The 27,094-nt window shown below is 31.9% G+C and overlaps 1 protein-coding gene across 3 annotated transcripts in view; it reads left to right on the top strand.

The window, feature by feature from the left end:
- The first annotated feature begins 6,821 nt into the window (after positions 1–6,821).
- LOC145316972 (potassium voltage-gated channel subfamily B member 2-like) overlaps positions 6,822–27,094 on the top strand; it is a 45,389-nt gene continuing 25,116 nt past the window's right edge. For 2 of the 3 annotated variants that reach the window (XM_080157826.1, XM_080157825.1), the window contains exons 1-6: positions 7,213–7,321; positions 9,115–9,234; positions 10,309–10,358; positions 10,930–11,063; positions 22,861–22,987; positions 26,461–26,548. In XM_080157826.1, the coding sequence (XP_080013952.1) occupies positions 7,295–7,321; positions 9,115–9,234; positions 10,309–10,358; positions 10,930–11,063; positions 22,861–22,987; positions 26,461–26,548 (546 nt within the window). In that variant the 5' untranslated portion in view covers positions 7,213–7,294. Of the gene's footprint in view, positions 7,175–7,212; positions 7,322–9,114; positions 9,235–10,308; positions 10,359–10,929; positions 11,064–22,860; positions 22,988–26,460; positions 26,549–27,094 lie in introns of those variants that run through there. The other variant, XM_080157827.1, reaches the window with a different exon arrangement.

Genomic DNA, 27,094 nt, shown 5'->3' with positions numbered 1-27,094 from the left:
AGATGCTGTTTGAATCATAAATCTAATTTTTAAGGGATGATATAGAAATATTTTGAATTATCATCCATTCTGATAAAACCTAATGAAAGAATATAAAATTATCATTATTAATTTTTCATGACTTTGCTACTGACTTTAATCATAACACTCATTATCAGCTTATAAGATTTATATTGCAGTCTATCTAACTTATATTTTTTAATAAATAAACGTTTTTACAAATTTAATATGAACATTTGATTGTAAATTATAATAATCAGTTTTTCAGTGCCATCTAGCTTTGAATATAGAACTAGAATATCAAAGCGTTCATCAATTTTTATTTTGCCTGTATTTTTCTTGTTTTGGATTTTTGTCACTAAAGGGCCAAACCCTGAGGGGTAAATAACATCACTTAAAAATGTTAAAAATATTGTAAAAACGAGTATTGTCTGAGAAAGAACACAGATAGCATTACAGATTATTCACTTATTTAGATTATTCAGTTATGAAATTTTTTATTTAATATTTAGCCTTAGTTTTAATGTATGTCTTTGAAGTAGACAACTAGCGAACCTGGTGGCTGAGAGCTAAACTATTAATTTTTTATTAGTAAACATTTAAAAGTTTTATCATGTTAATTAGATTTAAATATTACATTTAGGCTAATTTGAAAAAAAATAAATTTTTGATCATAAAAGGTGAACCCTCCTATTTTTAAACTAGGCGAAACATACTTTTCTGCTGCACTAAGACCGTCCGCGGCTGTTTGTTTTTTAAGATTCTAAATCAAATTGTATTTTAAATATTTTCTTTAATTTTTTTTAAAACATAATAAATTACAGAAAAATAATAATAATTAATAAGATAAATTTTTTTTTTTTTTTTTTTACATATATAGAATAGGTTATGATTAAGATGCAAAAAGCCGCGGACGGTTTACATAAATAGCAGACAAATTATTTTAGTAGGGGGGAAGTAATATTTTACAATGAAATTGGGGTGAGTATTCATCCTCTTATCCTTTTTCCTTATGCGTACCGCTAACCACTTGATCAATATGGTTCTTTTTTTCAGCGTCGATTACATAGGTACTGGTAAGGTTTATAAATATTTTGTGGGGGATAAAACCACCCACCCAATAGAAATCGCCCCTTTCGTCTCTAGGGGTGTATCCGCTAGTATCTACATAAATAAGTAGTCTTATTATCAATATGATTTTGTTGACACAATACAATCTGTCCCGATTTTGTATTACTTTTGCGGAACATGATTTCAGTTACGTCATATTTTTCTTTCCCGAAAAAGGGAAGGGGGAAAGAAAAAAAAGGGAAAGGGGAAGAAAAAAAAGGGAAGGGGGAAGAAAAAAGAGATGGGAGAAAAGGGGGTTTTCCCCATCTCTTTTGAAGAGATTTTCTTGAACACAGTAATAGTGTCTGACTGATTATGACGTAACAAAAAAAATTAGCCAATGAGAGGCCGTTATTGACCAATGGTAAAATTTATGGTGGCCTCTCATTGGCTATTTTTTTTTGTTACGTCATAATCAGTCAGACACTATTACTGTGTTCGATTTTCTTCCCCCCTTCCCTTTTTCGGGAAAGAAAAATATGACGTAACTGAAATCATGTTCCGCAAAAGTAATACAAAATCGGGACAGATTGTATTGTGTCGATTTTGTTATGTCGATAATACGTCAGCAACAACCACTTTTACAGGATACGACTTAGTCGACAAAAAAACAAAACTGGTATTAATTTTATAAGTTTTATTTTAATATTCGTGGAAAATTGTCTGAATACGATGCTATGCTACGATTCAGTATGGCTTACAATCGGTTCTAATCCAGCGGATATTAATCGCTTTCGAAGCTATACTAAAGATAAATATTTCTGTTCACTTATTTTGAAGGAAGGGAATATTTCTTGTCCAAGGTAATAAATGATGAAGCATCTGGGGAAAAAACAACATGTTGCTTTTCCATAAAGTGCCTAGCGAGCAGAGAACCTCCTTATTTAAGACAAATTTTAAAAAGGGACAAGCGTATTTTTTCTTTATTCCATACCTCTGAGGGCGGTCCTAATACTGCAGGGCTACCCTATACCAAATATAATATAACATAATCTTACATGCTGCTGCCCTGGTTATCAAGAAAAACAAACAGTGGGTCTAATATTAAAATTGAAAGAATATTGATTATGTCTAAGCCCGGATTTGCTACAAAGTGTTGAAAATATTGAAATAAGTTTTACATAAAGAAAAACAAGGAAAATACATTATTTTGTTCAGATTACTAAATTATATTTTGCTTCTTTAACAGTAAAAGTGAGTAACTCTAGGTTTGTCTATTTTATTTATTGAACAAAATTTATTTGGATAGTCATAGAGTTAGTCTTGCTGTAAATTAAATAACGACAACTTAATATTTCATTTGATTTAAAGCATGACTGTGCTACTTATTACCTTACTTGTCCTTGTTTCCTATTATTTTCTATTGTTGTTAATTAGACTTTTTAGGAAAACCAGTAATAATAAACTTGTTAATGCAAGAGATACTATATATCCTAAATATAAGATCTCATTAACTACTGAAATGATTATGCTTCACTTAGGTCCCGGGATAGTTTCAACTCTTTTATTTTTAGATTAAAGCCTTTGGATGGTTTTAGGATATTTTTTATGCCCATTCTTTATATACCCTTAATTACAGAGCCCCTAGATGCTAGAAGCGCATCCGCTAGTGTATACATATTTCTTTACACTTTTCACATTATTATATCCTATATTATTATGTGTTTATGTTTTTTTTTATTTGAAGTCTAAGATCTCGGGAAATACTGGTACACATTGGTGGTATTTTTGAGTATGCTTTATAAATGTCTTATAGTGGTTTTAGTCTATTTACCTGACAGATACCGTTCTTCCCTAAATAATATAATAACTAGACGTATGTATTTCTCTTAATTCTTTTCTGACATCTAAATTATATAATAAAGCTTTGCTTCTATATATGTTTTCATTCTTTTTCATATAGAAAAAAAAACATGAAAAGAATGAGCAATATGAGCCATTTAAATAACTGAGTTATAAAAGGCACATAAAACTTTTATCCTTGTTTAAAAGTAACAAGATGTCTATCTGTCTATGTGTGTGTCTGTTTTAAGATCTTGCTAACCGCTGAACCGAAAATCGACATAGTTTTCTTTTAAAGAAAAGCATTTTATAGGTCTACCCTCCCAAGAGGAATAGGCCCAAAATTATTTTCTTTCTGCTGAAACTAAAATTTGAAGTGGAAGGTGGACTTACCCCTCCACTCCTTTTTCTCCAAGGGCGTAACCGCTAGTCCTGTAATGAAATGACATTCACAACAACCATAGAACCAAATGATTTTAGAATGCACATTATTAGTATCATTGCTGTTTTTATAAGTATTTTCCTCATTCAATGCTACCACATGACAGGAAAATTCAGGATCAGATTTTGTAGTGAAATTATATGTGTATACTTTAAAGTACAAAACAAAAATATTTTCAACACCAGATATTAATTAAATTATTTAAAGCAGTAATTTATTCGTTATTTGCCCCAAAACTTTTACAACTTAAGTACATATTCAAACCCTCTGTCATTGTAGAAGAAGTATTTAAGTGGTCAACTGAATTTGAGTTTCCGATTGTGAAAAAAGACCCCTCATCCTATATCAATATTTACAACTAGCTAACAAAGCTTCAAACTTCCAAAAAAATCAAAATTTGAAAAATTTAAATTTTGATTTTTTTTTGGAAGTTTGGAAACTCAAATTCAGTTGACCATTTAAGTACTATTGGTGTTTCCTTAAACCAGAAAAGAAAATTGGTATTGATTTAAAATCTTGCATCAAATTGCAGGTGTGAAACTGCCTCTGGTAGCTGATTGGTTAATTCAAACAGGCAATGTTTAATCTATTCAACCAATTTTAATCTAAAGAAGGGTAACTTTGTTTATAATTCTTATTTGGGGATATAAATTTATCACCTATTTTCTTATTATTACTTTAAACCCTACATTTAAACAACTGTAATTTGTAAACAATGCCTAAAACATTTTTTCTCGATACTTTTGTTACATAATTTATTTTATAGTTATAACAAGCGGCTGCGCCCCTAGTATCCAGAGGCTTTAATATAAATTAGCCTAAAACCTTTCCAGAATCTATGTGAAGCTTCCCAAAAAATTTTAAGCTACAGGCAAAAACGAACCTTACTACTTTATATAATAGATAGCGACGCACAATCAACATTAAAATGATTTAATGTTAAGATTCTATATTTTGTAACTTATTTATTATGAAAATATTTTAGTTTAACTCTTTAAAAAAATTTTGTTGCCATGATAATTATGTTTAATAGCATCGTAGCTTCTGCAAGCTAACATTATTCAAATTAAAAAAGTAAAATATTCTATAATATAGTCTTAATAATTACTCTTACGGCTAGAAAGGAAGTTTTATAGTTGCTACGTTAATAATGACGAAGTATCATAATGAACTAAATTGTAGTGTAGGAGGTGCAGTTCTTGTTTTTAACGTAATGTTGTGATTATTACAAGTACAATATATATGTACATTTACTATGATTACAATTATGTTCATTTAAAACAAATTATAGTCTGAATATGTTATTTTTAGCAAGCAGAACCTTTAATATCTATCATTAGTTATTTAAACTTTCCCATTTTATCGACATTCTAACAGCATTTAATTTCAAATATTTATTTTTTATTTTTCAGTAATCATCCATTTAATTTTTTTCTTATGGATATAACAAATACGTGGATATTGTGACAGTGGAATTTTTGTCGTACATTTAGGTAGCTAATACAGTCCTCAGATATTGATCATCATTACGTTCCTCTATGATCCAAGTAGGGGTCAAAAGGTCATAAGGGGAAGAGGACGTGGTTTATCGTTATATTAGCTTTTCAACTAGCTTTTATCTTTAAAGAAGGATGTCAGAAATTATCAAAATCTTCACAAGACTAATACGAATTTGTCTGAAGCTTAAGTTTATTAATAAAGAATATAATAATTCATCTTTTGACTATAAATATGGTAGGATTGTATAAACTTTATTATATCTCTATTCTATAATCCTGTATTAAATATGTATGAATGAACTCTATTGTTTTTAGTACTCGAAAGAAAGAGTATGAAAAAGAAAGCATTACATGAAGCTATTGACCTTTACAGTTCTTATGCCATTTGTATTAATGAGGGTAGAATATACGTTGATATGACAGGGGAAAAATTGTTGTCCATTTAGGTTGCTGTTTCCCCTGTCTTTAATTGGTCAGTTCGTTAATTCAATAGAAGTGTAGGGGATGGGGAGTATCTTTTTTTAGCCCGCTACAAAGTTCACTTTATTAGAAAACATGATAATCTGGTGTATGATCCAAATAATAATAAACAGGGAGTAAGGGAGGGGACAATGAGCAGTTAATTCAATTTTATAGTTGTGACCCTTTAAGGTTGAAAACCCAGATATTTCCAGATAAAACAAGTATTTGCAATATAGCAACCTTTAGTGGAAATTTTTGAGTTGTTTTTAATTCGAAATGCACCATCCTTAAACTGATGCTTTACTACAATCCTTTGATTCTAGAGATTAAAACCCTTGTTTACAATTCATTTCCATAATTGTTATTATTAAAACTTCGGAAAATTAAGGATACATACCATTTTACTTTTACAACATCTTTTACCCAAATTTTTTTATTGTATTTATTAAAAAGCTTTGACATGAAAAGGCCTTTAAATAATTATATTACAAAACTTACTAAAACAATTACCTTCCTACAGAACTTTTAACTCAAGTTATTTCATTTAACGAAATAAAAATGAGATACCTTGCGTCAAAATTTCATACTACATAAATAAAATAGTTGAGAACATAAGTACATCTTAATTTTAAAGATCTTAAGGTTTAAGTAACATATCTTAGGATAACTGGTAGCTGCGCTCCTAGCATCCAGGACAGAAAAATAAAATAACACCATCTTGAGATTTTAATGATAAACAAACCTTGAACAACTCAGGACTTCGTGAATTTTCCCTAGAATTTTGAAATTAATCGGATCATTAATTACAGAAATATTAAGCTAAAGACAAAAAACTTTTGCCTTTACATTAAATCAATAAGAAACATCTAACATGTCTAAAGTAACGAAAAGAGCTAACCGTTACGGACGTACAAATGTGCGGGACCTAATTATAGGAAGGCTTTGCTCATAATAACTAATAATCTTAATATAATTTCTTTCTACAACGCACTAATCGGAATGAATTAACATTAAACAAGAATTAGATATAAAAAAATGTAATGATTCAATTTACAAAATAATTTTCAAAATCAAAATATTCTGTCTGCTTGTTATTGTTTATCTTTTTGTTGACGCGCTAGTTTGCCGCGAGATTATGCATGATTTTGCGTGACGTCATTCATAATTGGTCCCCAAGATTGGTTAGAAACAGCTAAATTCTTGCATGTTCCCTTTAAGCCAGTCCCCAAAGTCTGAGACTCCTAAAAATTGAATATTCGATCCATTGTCCCCTCCCTTACTCCCTGAATAATAAATCTATTTTCGTATAAACCATTTCCAGTAACAGATACCCAGTAGTCAGAAATTGTACGCAAGTTTTAAAAGAACTAGGACAAATCAAAATATTAAAATACTGCCTAAAAGTTAAGCTACTGTACAAAATCAGACATTAAATTTGCCTATCATCAACATTTTTCTTTCCTCAGAGAACTATTTTTATATCCATCGTATTACAGACAATTTTTACACACAAACATTTTTGTTTTCAGATTTTAAACAATGCAAAAATGAAACAGCCATGCAATGTTGAGAAAACCAGATTTTCGTGATGGATAAAAACAGCTGTAAAGTACGGCTAGTACCTTGGCAGCTGAACAAAACATTTAATTTTTTCTTTTAATCATGTGCAAAGCTAAAATAATAACAGTTTGTGCAATGTTTATAATGTTTGCAGTGAACATTATTTAGTTCTTCCATTTTTCACATTTGCTTCCAAGATTGTTTATTTGCTGTGAAAATCATTGATTTAGTATCATAAAATCTAACAACGCAAGTTTGAAACTAACCACCAATTCAAGAAACAGAAAATTATTATCAACACACCAGATCTCCATTAAAGGTACTTCTGGTGCCAGATTTGTTTGTTGAGTCCTCCCAGATATATATCCCCGCCTTACATATTGCTTGCTTGAGTGTATGTTGTGACAGTACTTACTCAGTTTATTTATGGTGTAACCATATGCAATTAAACAAGTCTACTATTAAGGTCAGTATTTTAATCTTTTATCTTCTGGGTGCTTTACATTGTTTTGCTAATTTTATATTAAAAAATGTCGTAAAAATATTTATAAGGAATTATTAGATGACACAATTGCCTTTAAATTTACGGGATTGTGACTTTTTTTTCACTTTGCACTTCCTTGACTGTTTAGGGGGTTTTATAATGTCGGACACCCAGGGAGTGTATCTTCCTCCCTTAATTTTGTCAAGGGGGTGGATACACTCCATATACTCCCCTTTTGTACGCCTCTGGTAAACAGTAAATACCAATAAATTATCAATGGACTTCAATTACTTTCTTATTCAAAAGAAAAATACGCAGGGACAGACAGACCTACAAGAGAAGACTTGATACTGAAGTTAAGAATTCATTGTTTTAAAAATTAATTTAAATTTATGTAATATAACTAAAAGTATAAACTTACATTAAAATTATTTTAAATAAGGGATGAGGCTAGTTTTCTGTTTATTTGTTTATCACTTTTAGTCTGGTTAGGTCAGGTTAATTTGGGTAATACATAGGTAGCCCTGCAGGTTCATAGGTCTCATGGGTTGGGTTCGATAGGCACATTGAGTAAAAGCACCAATGAAGTTTACAAATTTATGTAACTAACCCTTTCAAAACTATTTTCTTCAATAAATAATGGTAAGTGATCTTTTGTTACAACTAAATTTTAAATTCTTATTTTAGTTTAGTTTTCATTTTTTTTCTCTAATTTAATTTTTATTTTAGTAAAAAGAAAATTAGATTAGACATTAGATTATTCATCCACTCATTTCATAGTAATTATGTTGCTGAGTCTGTTTTTATTTTGGGCGCTTTCCGTAAAGCTCACATCTAAATTGAAGGAAAATAGAGCTGAGGAATTTTATTTCCATTATGGCTTCGAAACCGATAAATATCCGCTGGATTAGACCCGGTTCTCAGCCATACTGAAAAAATAATGTATATTGTATAGCCTTGTACTACAAACAATTTCCATGAATATTTAAATAAAAATCATACAATAATTCCAGTTTTCTGAACCCGGGACTTCGGCCCCTCTTGTTTTAATATTATAATTTTTCATTTTAATACCCGCGGAAAGCTGTCTATAATACAATGCGAAATGTAACTATTATATTTTAATAAAGTTTGATCATTATTATTATATATCTTTTTAAAATTGCAGACTGACCTTTCATTCTATGTGTGTTTTTTAATACATGTGTATTTTTTGTTATAATTCCATACTCTAAAACAATTACTTAAATCTGATATTTAACTTATTCCTAATTCTAATTTTTAATCAGCCTGTGTTAATTGTAATTATACGTTTTTGCAATGTCAAACCTAAAATAAAATTTAAGAGTAAGTATGTCTGTTAGTACCATGCACAGTTTGGACTTCTCAGACAAAGGTCGTACAATCAAAGGGTTGGTTGTCTGATGGGCAAATGGACGCTTTACACCACAAACATAGGGCTTAGGGCTGACAAGCCTATCTCATATCCACAAAAAAAGCCACAATGTTACAGAAACACTGAAAAATTGTCAGCGGCCTATGCTCCCCCTGTAGAGTGAAAACGGCTTGTTACTGTTACTGTAATGTCTGTTACTACCAATAACCTCTCGACCGATATGATTATCCTTTAAGGAGCAGTTTATCGATCCTGGGAAGGTTTTTACTTTTTTAGGGGTATGGGGGAGGGGAAGCAATCACCAACCACCCTATCAAATTGCACATTGAAAAAAATCTTGCTATTCTTTTTTTTGTAATCCTATTATGTTTCTAATTAGGTAGCAACAATGACGGGTAACATGTCTAAGCTGCAGAAACTGCAGATGGACATGGACTCTCCCTATTACTTCAAGACCAACAACATGACCGCCCTCGACATGAAGAAGGTCGACACACAGGTAATACAATGTTAGGTAGTCCCGCAGGGATAGGTTTATCGTGTATTTGATTAGCTTTACTATCATTTAGAATATTTACAATCTTTTGTTTTTATTCCAAAAGCTATTAGGCGTTTAGGCAATATATTATGAGCGAATCATCTTTATAAGAAGTAATACAAACAAAATTGCTCTATTTAAAAACAGATATCAAAAAAAGAAAAAATTTGCCATAGTTTTGGTGTAAAAATAACCTAATAAAAAATTAATGATGTTTGTATCTTTTTTTATCTAAAAATAAAACGTCTCTTTTCTCTTTAACCAGCACTAGGTTTTATAAATAACTTTTTTGTAAAAAGTGCTTGGAAAGATCTAGTAATAAGACTAAAATTTATCATATAAGTATCATATAGACAAACAGTCAGACAAATAGAAAGATAGGTTGACAAACTGACAAATTAACTAAAACACAGGCTAACTTTTAACACATAAAACCTTCTACCTCTTTCATACAACACACATATACATATATGATGCAAAGTTAAAACTTTAGTAAATGCCAAATCAATATTACTGAAAACAATAGATTTATAACCCTAGATGGCCAATCTGACATCATAATCCGTCAAACTTAAAAAGGATTTCTTAGCAAACGAACCCGTTTGCTTATTTTTCATTAATTCATTCCATAATATGAGCGTCGAAATTTTCGATGATATAATTTCCCAAAAGCTAGCTTTATCCTTAGAAATTCAACTATTTGTAGTTGACGACTTATTATATGTGTTTTGTCATTTGCTTAACAATATACTAGAGAATTTTTTTATACAATATATGATTTACTCAAGCAAAGCTTTATACTAAGAAAATCGGATATTAATAGCTGACACAAATGCGAATGAAATGAAAAAATAACTGCAATTTCGCCCTAAAGCCTGTACACTTTCTAACCTAAAATATGGCTGGCTTGTTATTACACTGCTTTTCTATTGACTGTTTTACTGGGTATGTATCTAAGTTTTCTATATTTATCTTGTAATCCCATTATATATGTATATTTTATACAGTTCTATAATAGACAAATTGATGTTTCAGACGAGCAATAACAGCGAGACAAAGTTGGATCCATCTTTGTTTACTGCCAGGTATTCTTATAGTTAGGATTTCCATAATGTTAGGTATACCTATTAAGATAGGTTAACGTATGTGTTATTTAAGTTTATTAACCTATTTCAAATATATAAGATGTTTGGACACTAGAATTTCACACAAAAAATTCTTTATTCTAAGAAATCGAACTGTCTTAGCATATATTGAAATAAGAAAAACTACCCTTTCATACCATTAATGTGGCCGGATTGTTCCTTCAATTTGTCAAATGTTTTCAAAATTTTACCCCCCCCAAACAAAAAAGCTTGGACGCCCCTGGGTATAATAGTATAAAAACCTCTCCGCGGATCTAGGAATGAAAAATTATAAGATGAAAACCAGTTTTGTCAGGTCCGAGGCTCCAAAGGCCCGGGGTAACAAAACTGTTATTAACTTTATGACTTTTATTTTATTGTTTGTGTTAGGAAGCTATACATGATTTTTCAGTTTTAATAAGAACTGGTTCTAATCCAGCGGATATCAATCTGTTTCGAAACCATGCTGGAATATTTTTCTATTAGGGTTTTTTCTTTCTTTTTTAAATTAATTTTTGTTGTTGTTGTTTAGGTTTGAGAACCGACGTCACACATCTATAGCAATGAACAGAAATTATTCTGAGACCAACCAGATATCCATTCCTTCAGATAAGAATAATAAACCAATAATCTTGGATGTCGGCGGCAAGAAACATAAAATCAGAAGTAAGTTTTGCCTTTTTCAGCAGTTGTCAGCAGCTGCAATAAAGCTTTCTTTAATGTTTGGCTGATTTGAAAAATAAGGAGGGAAGGGACCATTGCATGAAATGTAGATTATAAACACATTCTCCCATTCGTTGCCCTTGAAAACTGTGATGATTTTTACTAAATTTTGATTGGGTTGTAAAAATGAGCAGTGTCCAATTAAGTAAGGAATATTAAGGATAATAAATAGATTATACAAGTCATTGAACTTTTTTAATACTCTCGTTCACTTATACTCACAGGGTGGGGAGGGGTCATCGGAGTGTAAATTAATAGTCTTCTTATAACCACGTTATCTTATTCGTTGGCTTACATACTTAAACGCCCTTGATTTTGATTATTGTCATTGGGGATTTTTATTAATTATCGTACATTGTCTAATCTTTTTAGATTCTTGCGAACCTAACAACCAACTTAACATAGCTTTTCAAAAACAAATCACTTATCTTAAAAGATAATTTAGGCTTTTTAAACATCTAATTGTTAATAAATGAGCTATATACAAGGTATCTTGTATATTTATAAAACACTAGCGGATGCGTCCATAGCATCTATGGACTCTAATCAAAGGAGGCAAAATATTGGCGGAAATATGACAATAAAATGGCCTAAAACCAACCCGGGACCTATACGAAGGTTTCCCAAAGGGGAAAACTCAATCAGTCCTGCAGTTTTTGAAATCTTAAGCTTCAGACAAAACCTTGCTACTTTATATAATAGGATATGTTTTATAATATTGAAAATATCATTTTCGATATTATTGCTGAATCAATATATTTTAAAACTTGAATTCTATATTTTGCTCCTAGACTTTTGTAATTTACGTCAGCTTCACGTTTTGTACAAACATTATATGTATTTGGATGTATGTCGATTATTATCTCCAAAATTGCTTTACTAGGTATAATCTTTTAGAATTTTTAATAGGGTAATTTTTTTATTATTATACTTTTATAAACTTTTTTTATAGCCCTGTCAGTCTTTTATTTATATATAATTATATTAAAATTCGAGTAACGCTATGTTCATGATAATGTAAAAAAGGTTAAACTTTTATTAAATGACACCAGCGACTCATCTTCATTCAAAGGGAAACGGGAAGAGAGGAGGGATAAAATCCTAAATATATAAACGGAACTTTATAAAGCTTTTTTAGAATGAAGAACTCAATCGGTTCAATGGTAAGAGGAAATTAAGAAGCAAACAAGACCTTACTACTTTTTATTATTGAAACTGGAACCAGCTTATAGTGCCTATAAAAAATGACGTTATACAATACAAGTGACTAATTATAGATCAGAATACATTTTATATGTTTGGTCCATTTGTCATTTGTATTGTATGACGTCATTTTTTTTAAAAGGCATTAGAAGCTGCTTCTTGGAACCGACATAAAATTTGAAAATACATATTTCCAGTTTCTAGCTGGAGACATAAATGAATTCCAGGAACACCTTATTGTCTACTCATCATTAAAACTTTATTTGCTACAGAAAAGTTTTGTCTATAAGTAAAGATAAATGAATCGTATCTGATCCTTTTCCATTATAACATTTGGTTTTATTATATTAACAATAGATTTCCATAATAAAACTAGACGGATAAAAGCAGAGATTTAAAAATTAAGCTTATCCTTTTTTTTATCATAATTGGCTTCAGTTTGAACATCCAACAAAAATGTAACAAATATAATATCCTTTTATATAAAGTAGTAAGCGTTTTTTTGTCTGTCCCGAGGGATCTCGCTAATCGCTGAACCGATATTGTTCTCCTTCACAGTGAAGCTTCTTATAGGTCCTGGGAAGGTTTTAAACTATTTTTTGGGGAGGGTATCTTCACCCCCTCCCCCTAAAATATATTTTTTTCTACTCTTTTGAAACTCAAATTTAAAATAAGATGTGGTCGACTTTTCCCCCTCCTACCTTAAATGCCCCCAGAGGCTTCTAGGGGGCGTAGCCGCTCGTATTTAATAAAGGATTTAAAGAAATAATTTTTTTATACCTATTTGATTAATTTGCACCCAGTGGCGTGCACATGTTTTACTATGGTGTCCTCCCCCCCCCCCTCTTAAAACTAAGATAAAGACGGGGGAAGGGTGTCTGAGCATTAAGGGGGGGGGGGAAGGGGTCATCAGTCTAATAATACAAAATTAAAATACTCAGTTTTTTACACCTTAATCTGAAGGGGGTATATCAAGAGAATCTTAGATAATCTACTGCTTAGAATCTTACTATATAAACATTCTACAACATGGGTTAATCTATCTATAATAAAAAGTAGAACGATGTCTGTCTGTTTGTTTGTCTGTCTGTATGTTTGTAGCAAAGGATCTCGCTAACCGCTGAACTGATCGGGTTCTCCTTTACAGGGTAGTTTTTCATAGGTCCCGGGAAGGTTTTTTTTCCTTTCTTTCTTTTTAAAACTAAAATTAAAATAGTGGGGTCGACTATCCCCCCCCCCAAAAAAAATTTCCCCCCCCCCTAAATTTTTTTTTATATTTTTTTATTTTTCTTGTAAATCTAAAATACGAAAAATCGGTTTGATCAAACCTCTTGGGCAAAGCCCCGAGATGCTAGGGGCGAAGCCGCTAGTTTAATGAAATGTGTATTTCGAAATATAATAAAGCTTTCCTTAATATTTAAAATTAATATTGTAAGATTTTAACTGGAACAAAAAACCTGTCTGAAAAATATTTGATCAAAATGGAAATATGTCAAATTATTTTCAATCTTTTGTCAATATAGTTACATAAAATAAAGATTAAATGAAAAATTATGAAATACAAAATTACTCTAAAAGATATATAAAGTACTTTCATAAGTGCATTGCCGAAACACCATTCAACTATTCAGCCAAATTATTATGAAAGAGTAAAGTTATAAGCCAAGGAATTCTTCCTGCTAAAAGCATTTTGAACCAAAATTTTTAAATATTATTTTTACTACATGTTTAAAGCGGAGTGGGGACAAAACACCTAATTTAAAAATACCTAATCTAAAAATGCCTAATTTTATAAATGTCTAATGTGACAAAACACCTAATTTATAAATACCTAATTTAAAAATGTCTAATTTAAAAATACCTAATTTTAAAAACGCCTAATGTGATAAAACACCTAATTTTAAAAATGCCTAATTTTATAAACACCTAACTATAAATACCTAAGTTTAAAAATACCTAATTTTAAAATACCTAATTTAAAAAAACCTAATTTTAAGCATATCTTAAAACTGTTGTTGAATATATTAAACCGGCGGCTACACCCCCTAGAGTCCTCTAGGGGCGATTGCAGTGAGGAGGGGAATTCAATTAGTCTGGGGGGGGGGGGGGTGGTTACGACCCCCTCCAAAATTTGAAAATATAGTTTGAAATAGAAAACTGAATGGACGTACGAACGGACTGACCCTAATTATAGAAAAGCTTCGCTTTTAAAAATAAAATTTTATGATTAGTTTGTGGCACCTCACATGAGAAATAATATAATTAGTAAAATCAAAGGTTGAAGGACAAAGAAAATGAATTTAAATTTTTATTGGTTTCTTCCCTAACCTAAGTAGCCATAGCGTTACTTTATTGGGGGGTGATAGTTGACCATCCCCCATTTTAGTTCTAGTTTTATAAAGAAAGATTGAAGAAATATAAAAAAACGGGGGGAGGGGGGCCAGGTTTTTTTTTTCAAAGGGCGATTTCTCATTGAAAGGTGTTGGTAACCTCCCCAAAAGCGTTATAAACCTTCCCATGACCTAGGGGAAGCTTCTGTCTCAACCATGACACTTTGGTTGAGTATGACTTCCGAATTAGCGGGAAGTTCTCGAGATCTGTTGGCGAACATACAAACCCCCAATACCAGGAACCATCAAGTTTCAACAGCAGGTTTGAATATAGATTTATTGATGAAATTATTTCAAAGTCCTGAAATTACAAAATCAATTAGTTCATAATTCCAGTTATTTATAACCACGTAATCTTAATTGCTTTTTAAAAATCATTTTTCTCTACGGTTAAGAATCTTTGGAAACTTTGGCTTTAAAGGAAAATTATTTGGTTTAATAAATCATTGTTAAATGCAAAAATAAAGGCACATAAAAAATACTAAAACATATTTTAATCATTATTAAGTTTCATGTTTAGCTGGCTAAAGCCTTTTTAAAACTACATATAATCGTCCTATACACCATTCTTCTTAATAAAATTAACAAATTCTACCTGAAGTTCTTATGGTTTCAAATCCCTGGTATACTAGGGTCGTTCACACACTATGAGACCAATGATAGGCCCAATTTTGTTCTCCGAAATCTTCACACACTCATATCTCATTCAAAAGTAACGAACGTGCGCATCAAAATATATAAACAATCCATGCCGCGTCACATTATGAAAGGAAAGCCAAAAAAGACGACATTTGCGCTTAGTTTTAGGATAATGATAAGGAATTAATTTCGAACTTGATAAACACAAAGCTTCCTCGAAAAGAGGTTAAGACACACCCCCCGTTTGAAAGTCAAATTAACTTCCTTAACGAGATTCAAGGGTTTTTTTTTGCGCTGAGCACTAGCAACATTTCTCACTAAACTCAACTCACCATAATCACATGAAAATAGCCACACCCCGAAAACGTGACAATTTTGCTCCTAACTAAATGAAACCCCGTGAAATGCATACACAATATTATACTCCTCACTAGGACTCATAATACCTCACATTTTAGGATAGAAGGATGGGGATTGGTTTGTACCATACAACATTCCATGCACATGACAATCACAAGATCACATACACAAATCCTAAAATAGATAATCCTATTAATCATGATGTTGTAAATATAACAACTTATACTAAATAATAATCATTTCATAATCAATAGGTAATAAATCATTATTAATAAATCAATAAGTACCTACAAAATCAGGTCGAAATGTAAACAATAATGGTAAAATAAAACGAAATAAATCTTAGACAAGAAAATTAAGATTTATAGGTACTTAAAACTAAATTTGTTAAGCATCAAAAAGAGTAGTAAGAAAAAATATTTCAAAATCCTTGGGCAGAAAGTTTTTCAAACTTAATGAATAAGAACTGTACTATCTTAATCAACAATAAAACTTTTTAATACTTAAAGAATAGCAAAATAATAATATCTTCGTTAGAATTTTCATCGGAATTATGAAAAAAATACCAATTTTTCTTCGTAAAAAAATATGAGACTTTAAATATGAATTTTCAATCATTCCTTGATCTGAATAAAAATGTTTTACTTGATTGAAATTCATATATAATTTTTTTAAAAAATCTGCTAAAAAAATACTTGATTTTTTTCTTAGAATAAATATCGAATCACGCAACCTCGACACATTTATTCTTTTTGGTAAACTTTTCAGGTAAGTTTTATAATGAATTGTACTTTTGAAAGAAATTAAACTCAATAAAATTAAATTTGAGCATATGAAATAGAATAAAAATTAATCGTATTTCGGTTGATTCTTATTTTAGGCATAAAATAGGCATATGAAAATGTGGCTTTTTACTAAAAAAAAATGTTCTCAATTTTCATAAAATAAGAATCAATTATTGATCAAAATTTTTTATAACCGCTTTTATTTTAATATCTGCGATAAAAATGAAGGAAAGGTTAATTTAAATATGCATAGTTTATCTTAAATTAACTCTGTGATATTCATATAAATAATAATCAATATTTTAATAATATCATACATCGTGTTCATTATTATAAATGCTTAATAGAAAATAGAGTCTACATTTTTAAACATGAACGAAAATATATGTACCTAGGAAAATAATTGCTATAAATACTTTCTCAAGGTTTAAAATTGTCCGAAGTCGCTAGGTACATATATTACTACGAATCTCTGCTCACGGAATGAAGAAAAATCTTTACGCGTGGATTATTAGGAATCCTTGCCTCCGGAGTGAAAGAAAAAACTTTATTTGCTTACAAATTAAAACAAATATCTTGATTTTTTGCGATAATCTTTTTAAAATAATAATAAGAAATATTTTAAACATTATCATAATAATTTTACATGTTGTGTTCTTTACTTTAATGCATTATCTCATACGAGAATCTGAGAAATAACATTTTTTAAGCAAACGTGAACCATGAAAAAAAATACCTCGAAAAATAATTTTTAAAAAATCTATTTTTCTCAATCTAAAAAAAATCTGCAAAATCATTTGGTAGTTAATACACACAAACTTTTGCTTTTCAAAATCATACTTAAAGAAACGAAATCTTTTAAAATCTGCTTTAAAAGTCTAAACAATTTTGTAGAATTTTTGTGCTTAAATATGAACAATAAAATTAGTTGAATAATGAATACTTATTCTTTGCAGAACCTTTTTAGGTTCCCTTCACAAGCTTAATATATAACTTGTATTATTTTTTTCTTTAGAAGATCATTTTCACACATAAATAGTTTATGTTGTAAATTAGATTTGTGGGTTGGTAGACTTTCAATAACTTTCTGGCGGCAACACCCGCCATATTGCAGGCCCTTTACCCTGTGTCGGGCGGCCAGCTTGGCAGCAGCCAGGTCGATTCTTGATTCACAACAGCACCAACCTCTATATCAGAACCGGCTGCAATACAACCAATTTCAGCATCATCATTGTGAACGGCTACAGCCTCACCTGCCGTAGCAATGTTATCAACAGCTACGGCAGTATCTTTAACATCAGATTTGACTGCAACACAAACAACAGCGTCAACTGCAGAAATAACAGGTTTCTCAATAACAGCATCACAAGCAGAACCAACAGGTTCATCATTAACAGCTACGGCAGACCCAACCGGTTCATTATCAACAGCCATGGTAGTACCAACCGGCTCATTATCAACAGCTACGGTAGCACCAACCGGCTCATTATCAACAGCTACGGCAGCTTTAACCGCAGATTTCTGCTGACCAGCTCCATAGTCAGCACTTGTACAGATAAAACCACTACCAAAAATGGTTCGCCACAACATAGACTGGCCCACTTTCTGGTAGGTTGATGGAAACACGTCAGGATGTGTATTTCCAATGATGATATCTAAGCCTCCACTGATATATGTAAATCTTTCTGGCGGCATCTTAAATATTTCGGCGGCGGTTTCCGGATGGACCGAGCGCATCTCGTTGCCACCTCCGAGGTTAGGCATAACAGCTGCCTCAAATTCTCTCAAGTTACCATCCCTGTCCTTCAGATAGAACACCACATTGCGGCAGGATGATTCACTACCGTCAGCAACAGAAATGTTTGTATATCTGCCGGTAGATTTCAGCTTCAACTTGTGGGACATCTTCTCAGATATAAGTGGTAGATTCGCACCAGAATCAAACATGACGGCGGCATGGCAGGAGCCGCCGCCAGGTGCTACAACTGGAACTATTTGCAGCAGGAAGGTACATGTGCTAGGCGCAGAACTTGATTTGTAGACTGTATTCACACTAGCACTAGCCTCATGCAACATACGACTATGATAACCGTCGCAATTATTGGTGCCACAGACACCAAGCTTATCCGATTTATTACAATTGTCAGCAGCATGACCATCACACAGGCAGAGTTCACACAACTTATTCTGCTGGACAACTTTTTTTCGGTCAACAACATCCATCTTCTTAAATGTGGGACAACGGAAAATAGGATGTTTATCCTCGCAATTTTCAATAGGACATGCACTATTCCACTTGGAAGTTTTGTCCTTTCCAGCCCATCCATCCTCATTGTCACTGCGGCCAGACACTTGCGCGGCGGCAGCTCTGTCACGATTTCTCTTGCCGGCGCTAGTGTCATAGGACATATCACCGGCCAACATTGCTCCCCTGGTCCTCTCCAGCAGTTCTACAATCTTCTGGATGTTTGGTTGGTTCATGCTACCCAGCTCCATCATAATTTTCTCTCTCAAATTTTCAGGGCACTTGTCTTTAAAAATATGAATAAGAGTTAGGTGGTTGTAATCCTTAGCTGCAGAACCAACGATGGTTTCTACTTCCTGCATCATGCTCTTGAAGGTAGCAATTGCACTAACCACGTCCACAGGTTTATCTACAGGTTTCATCTTGTTCAGCTTAGTTAAAATCCTCATGTACCGGCGAGTGTTTGATAAAAACATCTGATCGAGAAACGACCATTGTTCATTATGATCTCTAATCGCTGACACTTGCTTGCGTAGTTCCGGGTTGGTTATCACCTTCTCCATACACAACATCAGACTTAACCTCTGGTCAGCAAATCCGTAACCAGAGCATAGATCCTTAAAGACCTGTTTAAAGTTTGGGTAATCCGTGTCAGTACCGTCGAAGGACGGCAGCAAACTGTTGTCCCAGCGCCCATACTGCGGGTTGGAACTCCGAATATCCACGGCAGACATACTTCTGGAGAGCATGGCAGGTGTCCCACTCTCATCCAAGTTAGATGAACGACGTTCCATCTCTCTAAGCCTTCGGTACATATCACGTACTTCTTGGCGCAACTCCATGGAAATTTTAAGCACTCCCATGTCCATCTTCACCTTCTCAATGACGTCGAGGTTCCTGGCGACAGTGCTTGACCTCGCGTCGTCTGAATCATTGTCAAGCCAGTACAGAATTTTTGTACACTGCTCCAACGACGCATAAACTTTATCTGCAACAGTTTTCTGCTCACTAGCTTCATCCAAATCACGCTTGAACTCGCGCAACTCACTAGTATCCACGGCAGGTTTTAGACTTTTTATTAGGTCAGATTGGTCCTTGACCTCACTAAAAATGTCACGAATTGATTTTAAATTCACATTTTCACATGAACTAAAACTTTGGCAGGCTTTTAGATTGTCATAAAACACTTTTAACTGTTCCTCAAACACTTCTAGCCTTTCACTGCCAATAGCGATAGCTCGCTCAATTTTCTGCTTTTTGGTTAGTGGCATATTGATTCACTAGGTAATTATTTCACAGAAAAATTGTCAATGTTTTTTTCATCAATACACTATAGGCTATTGATCTATTGAAGAATGCTAACGCCTATTCTCCAGATTCTTTGAAGAATGCTAATGCCTATTCTTCAGAACCATTTGAAGTTGCTTGTGCAGCTCCTTCAACCATCAGGTTATTTGAAATTTGCTAATGCCTAAACTTCAACCTTCACTTCTTTGAAATTGTCTCAACCATGACACTTTGGTTGAGTATGACTTCCGAATTAGCGGGAAGTTCTCGAGATCTGTTGGCGAACATACAAACCCCCAATACCAGGAACCATCAAGTTTCAACAGCAGGTTTGAATATAGATTTATTGATGAAATTATTTCAAAGTCCTGAAATTACAAAATCAATTAGTTCATAATTCCAGTTATTTATAACCACGTAATCTTAATTGCTTTTTAAAAATCATTTTTCTCTACGGTTAAGAATCTTTGGAAACTTTGGCTTTAAAGGAAAATTATTTGGTTTAATAAATCATTGTTAAATGCAAAAATAAAGGCACATAAAAAATACTAAAACATATTTTAATCATTATTAAGTTTCATGTTTAGCTGGCTAAAGCCTTTTTAAAACTACATATAATCGTCCTATACACCATTCTTCTTAATAAAATTAACAAATTCTACCTGAAGTTCTTATGGTTTCAAATCCCTGGTATACTAGGGTCGTTCACACACTATGAGACCAATGATAGGCCCAATTTTGTTCTCCGAAATCTTCACACACTCATATCTCATTCAAAAGTAACGAACGTGCGCATCAAAATATATAAACAATCCATGCCGCGTCACATTATGAAAGGAAAGCCAAAAAAGACGACATTTGCGCTTAGTTTTAGGATAATGATAAGGAATTAATTTCGAACTTGATAAACACAAAGCTTCCTCGAAAAGAGGTTAAGACAGCTTCATTGTAAAGATGAATCATATTGGTCAATGACTAGCGATATCCTTCAACAAGAACAATCAGCCAATTAGATTAATGTTATCAAAATTTTAAGTATTTTAGTGAAAACAAGGATAACAACATCCATAAAAGCAAAGCACTGAAATGGTAGGACAAACAGACATTAATACTTGTATAGTGTCAGAACTGAATAATCAGAAAATAAAAGTATAAGAGTCAAAGCAAAACTGTAAGTAAATTTGATGAAAAACTGCTTGATACTGGATAATGTTTATGGACATACTTACATTTTTAGAACTTGGTAATAGAGTTGCTTCGCTTATAATTTTGTACTTTGTTGTCCCAGGAATCAATATACCAAAAATCAGATCAAAAGGATAATTAAATCACACAACAATTTGTTATTAAAAAAGTAGAAAAATCAACATGTTTAAAATGGATGTACGGACATTCTGGTAATGATTATAGAGTTGCTACGCTTTCTAAATCGTACCTAACTACTACAGGAATCACTATGCAACGTTTGAAATGGATAGGACAATTCTAAAATGCCTAAATTAACAAAAAAAAGCTATCTGGTACCGACGGACGTACGGACGGACCGACCCTAATTATAGAAAAGCTACGCTTTTAAAAATAGATATTTTAGAATTAGGCATAGTTAAATTAGGCGTTTAGATAGTTTAGAATTAGGTATTTTTAAATTAGGCGTTTTTAAAATTAGACATTTTTAAAATTAGGTATTTTTAGTTAGGCATTTTTAGTTAGGCGTTTTTAAATTAGGTATTTATAAATTAGGCATTTATAAATTAGGTGTTTTTAACGTAGGTGTTTTTAACATTAGGTATTTTTAAACTTAGGTGTTTTTAGTTAGGCATTTTTAGTTAGGCATTTTTAAATTAGGTGTTTTGTCCCCACTCCGTTTAAAGCTACTTAAAATCTCTAAAGCACTTAGTCTGCCATAACATTTATTTTACTTCTTACATTTTCCTATAAAACCATAAAATAGAATCATAGAGATATATGAAATCACTGACTTTCATATGACATGAAAAGAGTTCTCTAAATTTTTTGACATATTTCAACAAAATTTTATCTTTTCTATTTGAAAGTTAAGCTTATCTGTATATAGGGTTCATATTCTAAAGCAAAAGATATCAGAAATGAAATTTGAGATTGATTTGTTTATGGAAACTTGATGTTGGATTTTACTTAAACTCCGCCTCACATCCAAGAGTAAAAACATTTTAAAACTTTTATTTTAATTATTTAAAGAAAAAGGTAGTAAGAGGGTTAATTGGTCACCTATGGAAACGACAGATTTTTTCCCAAAGCAAAAGATACCAAAAATGTCTGGTCCAGTTAGGTTTTACTATTATGTCTAGGGGTTATTTGAGTTTATTTTCAAGGCTCCTCTATTTGAAACCAAAATAACTAGTGGCTAGTGGCGAAGTCGCCTGTTCACAATAAATAAAAAATTGTAATAGTCTGGACCCAAGTTTTATTGCTGATGTTGGTAGATTTTTCCAGGTTAAGAGCTTCCATTCATAATTTTATTAGTATAGAAATGTTATATAATATCAGACATTTTAACATTGTAAACTAATTTATATAGAACATTTCATTTAATATAGAAATAACTAGAAAATTAATATTTCTTAATACTTATAAGATAACATTTAATGTTGTTTTAGCTTTTATGAATTAAATACAATATTTTAAATCAGTAGAACAATTCTATCTTACATAATCTAAAAAACCTCTGAATTTATTGAATCAGGTTTTTTTAATGCAGGGGTGGTTTTAAGCTATTTTGAAGATGGATTGGACACATTTCTCTATAATTCATAGTTTCCATTGGCACTGCTAATGTCATGTTTTAATTTCAGTGGACAATTTCAACATCTACCCGAACACAAGGTTGGGTAAGCTGGTGAAGGCTAAGCGGCTAGAGGAGATCCTTGACCTGTGTGATGACTACTGTCCGGGACAACCTCCAGAATACTTCTTTGACAGGTATGTTCCAGCGCAGCTACTTTATAATTAGTGACCGTACGTCCCTTCATATGTAAAAACTTTTTATTTTACAATGGATATAGAATAAACGTTGATATTATGACAGGGGAAAATTGTCGCCAATTTAGATTGATAACATGGACCTCATTTATTGGTCAGATCGTTCATCCAGTAAAATAGGAGGGGATGGGGTAAAGGGGGTGAATGGGGGATCGTTATTTTAGCTACAATTTTCACTTTATAAGAGTACATGATTATCTGGTATAAGATCCAATTAAAAATAAATCCATTTATTGCACTACAGAACTTACGCAGCGAAATACAGGGTGCGAAGTGTAATGAACAAATACTCTTTAAGGGGAGAAAAGGATGTGCCAATTTAAATGCATTAACTCTGCACAGCGGGGGGGGGGGCGCCATATATTTAGGAAAGTATTAAGAATAGGGCAGTTAGGAATTGGGTTAGAAATATAAATATAATAAGTATAAGTGCATTAATTACATAATGAACAGAGATTTTCTGGTACCGCCTTATAAACGCAAAAAGATTGCCATATAATTAGCAATTCAACCTAATATATCTTTATATAAGAACTACACCGTGGTTCTGTGGACATTTTTCTGCATTAACTTTTTTGTTAAATCTAAAACTTTTAATTGGATAGCTACAGACCTGTGTGGCCCCAAATAATTTTTAGGGCAAAATATACATAGGGGGATATATACGAGGGTTTGTACAATACATATCGTATATATTTATCTTTAGTTTTGAAAATATTTTAAAAAGTTTAGATACTAAAATGTACATACAAAACAAAGATTTTCTTAAAACAATATATTGATTAATCTTTATCAAGCACTATTTGAACTTGTACTTTTAAAACTTGTGTACATTCTTGGTTTACTGTGTATCTGTCATAAATAATACATCTTCCCCAAATTGAACCCTAATAGACTTTGTAAATAATTTTATCTCTAATGATTAAATTTCTTTTTTAACCTTTTTTGATTAGGGCGAGGGAACCAGCATAAAAAAGATATTTTAATGTGTACCCTAAAACTTTTCTGTATGTTTCTAAACTATACAAAGTCATTCATTTTTATCTTTTTATAACTTATTTAATTACCTAGGAAGTTTGAAAAATATATTATATTAATGGCTAAGCCCCTAGCCTCTAAGGGCTCTGTATTAGAAGAAGCAGATAGGGACTAAAAAAAACTTTAAACCATACGGCTGGGCCCAAGGCTTAAATCTGAAAATAGAATGGCTTAAGCTATGAAGAGGTTTGGGACGGAGTTATTTAAAAAAAACAGTACAGATAAAAATTCATTTTTTTAAGCATTACTTTAGTGGTTATTAGCTCTTGTACTTTTCAAATTTGCGTACTTTTTCTGACAACTGGGCATCTTTCACTGTAAAAATGACCAAGTAATTTCTGCTTTTCCTGCTACATCTACTCTTCTTGTAGTTTAATTAAATTTGTTTCTAAAGTGGTGCTAACTCTTCTGCGTAACAATAGAATAGGTGCTTTTACGATGAAGCTAATAAAAATTTTGTTTTATTAAAAACAAGGATGACAACATCTAGGAATCTAGCAATCGATCTAGCACCCCAAATTTCAGACAGATGAAAAAAAACAATGTATAGAATGGATGGGCATATGTCATAGGAATCTTTACTAAAATTTTTAGCTGTCTATCTTGAATAGGAGCCGAGAAAATCACGTTTCGCACACATCATTACGGACGGACTGACGGACAGACAAAGTTAATTATAGAGTAGCTTCGCTACTAATGATAGATGTAGAATATACTTGGATATTTTGACAGGGGAAAATTTGTCGTCAATTTAGCTTGGTATCATGGAACTCGTATATTAGTCAGTTCATTCATCTAGTATGAAGGGAGGGAATGGGGTAAAGTGGGTAGAAGGGTGGAATCGTAATTTTGGCCCCCTACAAGTTTTACTTTATTAGAGAACATGAAAGTCTGGTGTAAGATCCAAGTAAAAATATATCCATTACAATAATTTTAATTTTGGTAAGAAATTTAATTTTCATAGATTAACAATTTTTATTTTGCATGCACAGCTGGGCATTGAATCATGGATATAGGAATTGGGCGATGGATGATAAATTTATCATCGCCACTTATTATTACAAGTAAAAGCCATAGCCAATTTTTACAAATCTATAAAAATTATAAGTCGACAAAACGGCACCAGAATAGACAGGGAAACATTTGGGAAAAAGGTTAATTTAACACCCATAATCCTCTGCCTTTCTGATCTAAAATACATAATTCCTTTGCATATTTGCAGTTCATTATCGCTTGTGGCAAGCCTCAAACACTCATTCTTATTTTACATTTTTAACAAAAAATCCTTTTATGTTTGTATTAGACCAACCTCTTAATTTTAAGTAGCGCAGCTGCTTTTTAACCAGATTATTTTAGCACGTCACATTGCCATAGTAAGTTAAGATCAGGGCTCGGCATCCGCGCGTCAGCCTTGAAATTGAGACCCACCTATATGCAAAAAAATCCGAAAAAATGGATTGTCTTTTTAGGTACAAGTTTAGATATCTAGCTGAATTTTAAAATTATAAAACGACGATTTCACTGAGGCTTACACGAGTCTGATGCGGCGCTGCCATGCCCTGATTAAGATTAATAAATATGCAATCTCTCTTTTTAAATAAGTACATCGCTCACTATATACGAAAGTGCTATTAAGCCAATACCTAACATTTTTGTTGCTTCGCTACATATTGACATAAGTATCCTTGTAAGGTTAGGTTAGTTATGTTTAGGAGAACCGATAGGACGATAGGCGTGTTACAACATTACAAAGACTTGGTTTAATGAACAGGGGGGGGGGGCCGGGGGGGGGGGGTAGGGTTGAAGGATAAATGTAAAAAAATATTTGGGAAAAGTATATTTATCTTTCATTGACTTATCCCGTATTTCCTGCTTTTAGAGAAATACTTCAAACGTAATTTAGCTTAGCAATTCTAGAGCTAAATTAGAAAATATACATTTACATTCTTCTTACTACAGAGTTTTAATAAAAATTAACTTTTAATGGTTTCAAAATTTACTCGTTTTACTTTTTATTATGATTACTATCCTAAAATTTAAAGAAATTGCAAAAACCTCCCATTTTATCTCAATAATAATCATTTTTGTTCAAAGAAAAAGTTTGTTTTTTCATTTACCATTTACTTTTATCCTTTTCTCTCTAACCAAAACTCTACATATTTAGAAGAATTTTTAGAGCTTTCCCTTAAAGTGCCTAGTTGAGCAAGAACCCCCCACTTAATTTGGAATAAATTGAAAAATATGGAGAGGGGTGGGGGAGAGACTAGATGAGCTTTTAGGTATAGGGTAAGGTACCCCCACAGGGTTTAGATTTACAAAACAAATACCCCCGTTTATTGTCCAAAATTCTGTCTTAACATGTTAAATTGTTTCAGGAGCTGGCATTCTTTTAATTCAATCCTGGATATCTACAGAACTGGGCTTCTTCACCTCAATAATGATATGTGTGCTCTTGTTCTTCAGGTATAATATCTATCTATCTTCAAATCGGATCACAATCTATGTATGTATCTATCTCTAGTTAAAGTTAAATTATATGTAATGTATGTTTTGTATTTTTACTTGTTTTAAAATGTAATGTAACCTTTGTAAATAATATATGTAAATGTACTTTTTATACCAAATTTGTTATACAAAATTGTATCTTATTCTTCATAGAGAAAAAGATAGAGAATTAGTAAAATTAGAGTTAGAAATAGAGATTTGAAAAAAATTAGAATTTTGTATGAAAAGAAGAAAAATGTAACTTTTTTCATTCATAGTTTAGTATCCACTCTTTTCATTCATAGTTTAGTATCCACTCTTTTCCCAGCAGAATCAAACAAGATCTAACGAGAAAAGAAAAAATGTCTTCCGTATTTTTAAAAAATGCCTTCAGACACGTAATTGAGAATTATAGACTAATTTTTTTATGTTTTAATGGGCCTTTGTCTGATTCCAAGAAATTTTGAATTTCATTTATTTAAAGCGTATTATTAAATATTAAACAACAATCTAACATCATGCGTA

Source organism: Acartia tonsa, chromosome 4, assembly GCF_053477335.1.
Source record: "Acartia tonsa isolate MP-2025a chromosome 4, ASM5347733v1, whole genome shotgun sequence".
NCBI lineage: Eukaryota > Metazoa > Arthropoda > Copepoda > Calanoida > Acartiidae > Acartia > Acartia tonsa.
Note: the sequence above shows the minus strand (reverse complement) of the source record. Positions and strands in the feature narration are given on the sequence as shown.